The following is an 8,219-nucleotide window of genomic DNA, read 5'->3' on the forward strand; positions in this document are numbered from 1 at the left end:
TGTGTCACCTAAGTACAGCATAGGGGTTTCAGAGGTGTTCAGAGGGAAGACCAGGTACCCCAAATTCTCCTGAAACATTCTGCAGAGGGGCCTCTCACTCACCATGGGTCATATATTAGAGCCGAGCATTGATTGGTGCAGACAATTTACAATCAGATGACCCAGGAAGCACTATTTCCCTTTGCACCCAGCCCGCATTCTGTCAGGGCTAGTGTTAACCTCCGTCTGCATTGCCCCCAAAGGCGGCACCCAGTGGGCATTGCTGGTATAGCAGGGATTTGCTGAGAAGGAATGTGAATTCACTAAAGGTTCCAGCGAGTCCGGCCGACCCTCAGACAGCCTAAACTCTCCTCATACTTGACCCTCTTCTCTCACCGAGATGCCCCTGAGATGAGTGGATTGTGTTGTGAAAATCCAGCGCTTCCTCTGCCACTAACTGGCCGTGTGATTTGAGGGCAGGTTGTTGTTTTGTTTTAAACACTCTGGGTCTCAGTTTCCCCATCTGTGAATGCCATCTGAAACCCTTCCTAGGTCCGACGCTGTGTCAGTGAAAGGCAGCATTGGCCTGCTGCTTCTGCAGACCCGGGCAGCCTCCGTAAAGCTCTGTTCCCTTTATTTCTTTAATAGCATCCTTCGTGGTCAGAGTGGAATTGCTAGAGGCACTGCCGTGTCCGGGGTCTGGGTCTCCCTCCCCCCCGGTGACCTCACAGCTGGCTTAGCAGACGCCGCAGTGACTGCCATCCGATGGCCTCTGGTCACCGGGGCTGTAAGGTGTCAGGGGAGACTGACACCTCGGAAGAGCTGGAATTTGCCGTGAACTGAGGTTCCCTTTTCAACTGAACAGGGGTCTGCTTAGCAAATGAACGCTGGCTTTTGTCTTCTTTTCTGGAAACAGGGTCAGAAAACCTCCATGTGTCTCACATCTTGCAAAAAGCGAAAATCGAAGTCAGTGAAGACGGAACCAAAGCCTCAGCAGTAACGAGTAAGCTGGAGTCCCGGGCGGGTGGGTCGTGGGGCGGGGGGTGGGTCATGGGGCGGGGGGCTGGGGGTGGGGGGCGAGCGTGCCTGGCTCCCCCGGCACCTCCATGGCTTATACAATAAAGGAGAACACAGAACAATCTCAGGTTTTCTTTTTACCCCCTAATTATCCCTGTGAGATTGCCTGAATAGATGTGACCGAGCTCTGTGAGCTCATAAAGTGAAGAATGTCCTAGCTACACTTGTGACTGGGTCAGACATGTCTGGTCATTAAAAGATACCGTGTATACCCACATAAACACCTTATGACCTTTCTAAAATAAATTTAATATTTATTCTGTTAAAATAATGTTTCTTAATTGATTTTTAAAGGAGAGGAAGAGAATGGGAAAAGCATCCATTTGTTGTTCCCTTATTTACGCATTCTTTGGTTCATTCTGGAATGTGCTCTGACCAGGGAGCGGAGCAGCAACCTGGTGTATCCGGGTGTCGCTCTAACCAGCGGCGCGACTGGACCGGGGCTAATACAGCATTTCAAACAAAGACCTCGAATAAGAGGCCTTAGAGATTTTTAAGATGCCTCTTGTTTTTTCTTGGCGATCACAAGTGACATCTAAATTTTGCCAAAGTTATTAACCAATTTTTTCCAGCTAGTAGAACTATCAGGATTGGTCGGCTACATCATTTGCAGGACCTCGCGCAAATGAAAACATGGAGCCCCTTGTTCAAAGTCGATTAAGAATTTTGAGACAGCAGCAGCAGATTGCTAGACCAAGTGTGAGGTCCTTGTGTCGGTGGGGGGGGGAGGGGACTGCCCAGGTCATCAGGTCATGTCCACATGAAGCCCGGCCCGGCTGCATTAGTCTTCCTGGGCTCCACACCAATGCCACAGACCAGGTGGCTTAGCAGCAGAAACGCATTTCTTACTTCTGGAGGCTGAAGCCCAAGATCACGGTGTTGGCAGGGTTGGTTTCTCTTCAGCATTCTCTCCATGGCTTGTAGATGGCCTCCTCCTCACTGTGTCCTTTCTCTGTATGCGTACACCCCTGGTGTCTCTCTCTCTTATAAGGACACCAGTTTTATTAGATTAAGGCTCCACCTTCATGACCTCATTTAGATAAATACCTCCTTAAAGGCCCTATGTCCCAAATACAGTCACATTGAGGTTAGGGCTTCAACATACAAATTTTGGCGGGATTCAGTTTAGCCCGTAACACCTGCTAACTACGGAGTTGTTTCTAACAACCCTGAATTGAGTGGTTTACCCCCAGCATAGCTGCAGATATTTCCTTTATAACCTCAAGCCCAAGTCATTGATGCTTTCTGGGGTTTGAACAAGAGGACGGGGTCAGTGCAGCCAGCACGAGGCAGTTATGCTGGGCGCTACCCTCTGCAAGGCCTTGTCCCAGGCTCATTGAATTAAAGCCATCCTTGGTAAGATGGCAGAGTAAGCATGTCTGAGACCATGAACTGAAGAAGTTTGCTTTCTGGTCCTGGCTGGGTAGCTCTTTCTCTCTCCGTCTGCCTCTTTTCTCTCCCTCTCTCCCCCCTTCTAAAATCAACAAAACAAATTTTTTAATTAAAAAAAAAAAGTTTGCTGTCTAAGTCCCGTGTCTACACCAGAGGAGCTGAACAGCATCCTAGGTCCCAGATGAGTGGCTTCTGTCTGTGTTTTCCAGCCGCCGGGCCCCAGAAGGTTAGAGTCTGTAATTGTTGGGTCTCTAATCTTCATACAGTGTCAGGTGGTTAACTCTTTGGCAGCCCGGCACAAGATTTCTGGTGGACCAGCACTGGTCTGCAGACCAATGGTTGAAAGCCACTCGTCTATGTTGCCGCTGCGCAGGAAACCCAGATGGTGCCAGGGGAAGAGGCGCAGGCTCGGTGTCCGAGCTCGAAGCCGGGCCTCGGTCCTCAGAAGCGCCCCGGACAAGCTGGGAAGACCAGCTGCTTTCATCTGGAAGGCAGACGGAAGACGGAGCAAATAGAACCAGTACTGACGGTGACGAGGCTCTGTGCAGAGGGCTGTCCTAGGTTTATGTCATTTCATCCTCATAGAAACCCGGCAGGCGTACATACTTCTGTTAGACAAAACGGTGCTTGTGTAGACTGAACGAGATGGTGCTGTGAAGGGTCTGGCCCATGGCGAGTGTTCAGGACATGGTGACCGTTGGGCCTGCTGGAACATGGCCAGCCCATGGGACCATGTGGCCTCGAACGCCACCATCGAGGAGATGCCGGGCCGCACGCTGGGTGTTCAACACCTTTCCTCTTCTTCCCGCAGCTGCAATTCTCATCGCAAGGTCGTCGCCTCCCTGGTTCATAGTGGACAGACCTTTTCTGTTTTTCATCCGACATAACCCTACAGGTGAGTGCTTCTCTGCCTCCACTGGTCACAGTTGTTAGCATTCTGGGAGGTAGAGTGCCACGGTAGTGACAGCCGGCCGTGTGCTTGTCATCTGGGTCCCATGTCACACGAGTCACAAGCACTTTAGCTAACATAACCACCCACCTTGGAGAGAGGAAAATCAGGCTGTGTTTACAAAGTGTGATGAAATTTTTCAAACAAGGGCAAGATTTTATGTTCTTTGTTTTGTTTTGAACATATAGAGCTCCGCAACCCTTTGGGGCACTTCGACATCTATTGATTTTTTTTTAAATAAATGCAATAATTAAATTTTATAAGCAGCTAGATGTCATCGACCTTTGCAAACCCACTCCATGGCTCTGACTCGAGGTTTGTTAAATCAGTCTGTCTTGGCTCTTTGAATCGTTCATTCAAACCTCAGCTCCAGGCCCTGGCCGGTTGGCTCAGCGGTAGAGCGTCGGCCTGGCGTGTGGGGGACCCGGGTTCGATTCCCAGCCAGGGCACATAGGAGAAGCACCCATTTGCTTCTCCACCCCCACCCCCTCCTTCCTCTCTGTCTCTCTCTTCCCCTCCCACAGCCAAGGCTCCATTGGAGCAGAGATGGCCCAGGCGCTGGGGATGGCTCCTTGGCCTCTGCCCCAGGCGCTAGAGTGGCTCTGGTCTCGCCAGAGCGATGCCCCGGAGGGGCAGAGCATCGCCCCCTGGTGGGCAGAGCGTCGTCCCTGGTGGGCATGCCGGGTAGATCCTGGTCGGGCACATGCAGGAGTCTGTCTGACTCTCTCCCCGTTTCCAGCTTCAGAAAAGTACAAAAAAAAAACCACAAACAAACCTCAGCTCCATTGTTAAGCATAACAGTAGTTCCTACCCCTCAGTACAGTTCTGAAGAATAAATAAGATTGCCTTTGGGGAGACACTGGCTTCAAGTTGGTACAGAGTAGAAACTAATAGACTTTAACTGTTACTCTTTTTGAAATCAATACTATAAACTAGTTTCTTATCCTCTTGTCTCATTGCATCTTTAATGTCATAATTAGTGTGCTCCCGACGTGGATAATCCGCAGTGGGAGCCTCTAGCTGCAGGTGGCTATTTTCCCTTTAACTTTTAATTAATTTAAATAAAATACAATTTTAAAATTCAACTTCTTAGTCACACTAGCCATATGTCGGGCTCCATAGCCAAATGCGACGAGTGGCTACCACATGGGACCAGGAAGATAGAAATCATTTCCAGTTCTGTTTGAGAGCAGTGGGTTAAACTCAGCCCGGGAACCTTCCCTTGACTGCGCCTTCCACTTTACTTCAAAAGGACTGCGTTTTATAGTCATGCATTGTTTTCCTTGAATTCCGCAGGTGCCTTCTTATTCATGGGGCAGATAAACAAACCCTGAGAGGAACGCCGAAGAAGCCATGCGGAGCCCGCCGGCTCTGCTGCGAAGAGAAGGCTCCTTGCCTACATCTCTAATAGTTCTGTTCAATATTTTTGTACGTTACTTTCTTCTTCAAAACTAGTTCTTAGGAACAGAGACTCGATGATGCGAGCATTTCTATTCCAGGATGTGTTGAAGGGGGGAAAGGGGCAGGATGGCTCCAACACTGTACTGAGCAAGGAATAGGAAGGCTTCCAAATGTTTAAAAGATTCTTTAAACTACTGAGTGGTTACCTAGGTAACAACCCTCTAGAGTATTTACTATCCAGTTCAGGATTTTTGTTTTGTTTTGTTTATATGTATGGCTTCGCAGAAGAAATTTAATCAGCGTGATGAGAGGGGTGGGAAGACATTTGATGGTAGCTGTTACATTTTTATGGAAATCTGTTATTGGCCTTTGGAATTTGTTGTTGGTGGTGGCTCCATCCACAGTCTTGATAGTAAGCATTATTTGAGGGGGGCGGGAAATAGAAATAGTGAAATCTCTAGCCTCTTTGTGCGTTTGGGATGTTGTGGTGGTGTGTTTTCTATCATGCATGTACTCACTAAAATAAAGTTCTAAAAACGGAAGTCTTGCTGGACAAGGTTTGCTGTCGTGCAGTGTGCCTGTCGCTCTGGTCTGTAGTCCTTGGATTTGCATTTTTGTATTTTGTACAAAGTAAAAATAAAGTGTGATGAGTAGTAAAAAAGAAAAGAAAAAAGAAAAAAGCTCTTTCTCTGCTATTTGAAAACACAACACAAGCAACGGAACCTTTTAGAAAAACTTCAGCCCCTCTCGGAACCCTTTGCACTTGGGTTAACCGCCGGGACCCCCGGGCTTTGTGCACTTGGGTTACCTGCCGGGACCCCGGGCTTTGTGCACTTGGGTTACCTGCTGGGATCCCGGGCTTTGTCCTCCTCACCTGGCAATCAGACACGGTCCCTGTCGCACCCCTGCTCAGAGCGTAGGTCGCCTTAGAGGAGCAGCTGTCTCCTTAAACCCACCCTGGTCGCAGCTGCCCGTTTGCTCTCTGAGGGCTGAGTGCTGTCAGCAGAAGCGGAGATTCTGTAGCCAGGGCCGGGAGAAATTGCTGGGGACCAGTGTACCTCAGAAGTCAGAGGGCCCTGACCAGGCGGTGGCGCAGAGGATAGAATGTCGGACTGGGATGTCGAGGACCCAGGTTCGAGACCCTGAGGTCACCAGCTTGAGCGTGGGCTCATCTGGTTTGAGCAAAGCTCACCAGCTTGGACCCAAGGTCACTGGTTCGAGCAAGGGGTTACTCAGTCTGCTGAAGGCCCACAGTCAAGGCACATATGAGAAAGCAATCAATGAACAACTAAGGGGTCGCAACGAAAAACTGATGATTGATGCTTCTCATCTCTCTCCGTCCCTGTCTGTCTGTCCCTGTATAACTCTCTCAGTCCCTGTAAAAAAAAAAAAAAAAGGAAAGAAAGAAAGAAATCAAAGTGAAAAGCACCTGGAGCGGAGGGCGGTCCGGTGGGCCTGAGCCCTTAACGGGTGGGTTCTGATGATACCTCCGGGTAGCTAGTGTCAGAACTGAGTGGCAGGACACTGCTGGTGTTCGAGAACTGGCTGTTTGTGTGCGGGGGAGACCCGCATGTTGGAAAGGGGGGTCCGCATCTTGATTTGCTAAGTAGACATTTGAGCAAAGAAGTTATCATATAAATTAGATGTCACGTTGAGTCTGGGCAGGAGTGAGGCCACAAGTTTCCTAAAGGAACAACATGGAAAAACTGAGGCCAACAACCAGGGAAGTCCTCTTCCGACACTGAATGAGAGGAGATGCCTGGGACACAGGGGGAGGAGGAGGAGGCAAGGGCTCACGTGGAAAGCCTGATGGGAGATGGCCTGTCCGTCTTTGTCCTAAAAAGGAAATGATAGCAGGTGACCTGGAGCAAATGTCAAACATGAGAGAATGTTACAAAAGGACACGAGGGAGTGGCTTTTGTACCCGTCACTCTTGTCACTCTTCGTCTTTCTGAAAGTGACGCACGGTGATACTTGCTCTAGACGAAGGCAGCTAAGAAACCAAAGGAGGGAGAGCAGGAACTTGGTCTGAGTAGCGGAGCAGCAAACACCACCTCCGGGGACTGAGCCGTGGTGACCACCGGGGCAGGGACGAGCACTGGGCAAGCTGCTGGGCCGTCCAGGTCCTCACCCTCCCGTGGGCGCTGAAAGACACTGTCCCACCGAGAGTCCGCTTCGGGTGGCCAGGTCACAAAGACGCCTCTGCCTCTAACGGCCTTGTTTCTTTAGAGATCCCCCCACCCTCCTTCCCTTTGACCCTCTCCCAAATCGTCAAGAAAAGGGATGTAGATGAGGAGACATGCTGCTGAAGGAGAAATCACTGTTCTCCAGTGATAAAGATAAATTGGGCCCTGGCCGGTTGGCTCAGTGGTAGAGCGTCGGCCTGGGGTGCGGAAGTCCCGGGTTCAATTCCCGGCCAGGGCACACAGGAGAAGCGCCTATCTTCTTCTCCACCCCTCCCCCTCTCCTTCCTCCCTGTCTCTCTCTTCCCCTCCCGCAGCCAAGGCTCCATTGAAGCAAAGTTTGCCCGGGCGCTGAGGATGGCTCTGTGGCCTCTGCCTCAGGCGCTAGAATGGCTCTGATTGCGGCAGAGCGATGCCCCGGATGGGCAGAGCATCGCCCCCTGGTGGGCATGCCGGGTGGATCCCGGTTGGGCGCATGCAGGAGTCTGACTGTCTCCCTGTTTCCAACTTCAGAAAAAGAAAAAAAAAAAAAAAAAAAAAGATAGTAGTGTCTCCACCAGGGGTCCCCAAACTTTTTACACAGGGGGCCAGTTCACTGTCCCTCAGACCGTTGGAGGGCCGCCATATACAGTGCTCCTCTCACTGACCACCAATGAAAGAGGTGCCCCTTCCAGAAGTGGGGGTGGGGGGATAAATGGCCTCAGGGGGCCACATGCGGCCCACGGGTCATGCAGTTTGGGGATGCCTGCAAATTGAATGTTAAATATCAAAATGGAAGGGAACGTTTACATTTCTTATTGGTACACCTCCTCCATCTGAAGTTGATCATCCCAGCTACCAGAGGGAGGGAGAAGGTGACAGACCCTGTGCTTTTCCCTCCGAGACAAGCAAACAATCTCAGGACTGAGAAGGGAGCCCTAGTGGCAGTTCCTGAGGACCTCTGTGGACATCACTGTCGTGTTAATCTGAGGACAATGCGCTGATCATTGAATGCACTTGTCTTAATAACTACATCGCCTACTAAAGAGTATCCCCTGGTCCTACGGCCAGTTTTCTTGCTGTGGGGATGATACCATCTGTGATGTCTGCAGAGGAAGTGGCTGGGGGGATTCAGGCAAACCTCTCCTCCTCGGACTGTTCCCAGAAACGGGAGCTGGCCCCGCGGGGCTTCCTAGAGCCAGCAGGTGGTGTGTGGGTGGGTTTCTGACTTCACGCAGGGAAGATTTCACAGCACGAGT

At 50.6% G+C, this 8,219-nt stretch overlaps 1 protein-coding gene and 1 non-coding gene across 3 annotated transcripts in view; both read left to right on the top strand.

The window, feature by feature from the left end:
• The window catches only part of SERPINE2 (serpin family E member 2), a 60,437-nt gene extending 55,097 nt beyond the window's left edge, over positions 1-5,340 (top strand). For both annotated transcript variants that reach the window (XM_066280910.1, XM_066280908.1), the window contains exons 7-9: positions 896-982; positions 3,260-3,343; positions 4,694-5,340. In XM_066280910.1, the coding sequence (XP_066137007.1) occupies positions 896-982; positions 3,260-3,343; positions 4,694-4,731 (209 nt within the window). In that variant the 3' untranslated portion in view covers positions 4,732-5,340. The remainder of the gene's footprint in view (positions 1-895; positions 983-3,259; positions 3,344-4,693) is intronic.
• Positions 5,341-7,146: 1,806 nt separating this feature from the next.
• Positions 7,147-7,222, top strand: TRNAP-GGG (transfer RNA proline (anticodon GGG)). The gene has a single exon. It is a non-coding gene; the product is annotated as a tRNA-Pro (tRNA).
• The last annotated feature ends 997 nt before the right edge of the window (positions 7,223-8,219 follow it).

Source organism: Saccopteryx bilineata, chromosome 5, assembly GCF_036850765.1.
Source record: "Saccopteryx bilineata isolate mSacBil1 chromosome 5, mSacBil1_pri_phased_curated, whole genome shotgun sequence".
NCBI classification, from domain to species: Eukaryota; Metazoa; Chordata; class Mammalia; order Chiroptera; family Emballonuridae; genus Saccopteryx; species Saccopteryx bilineata.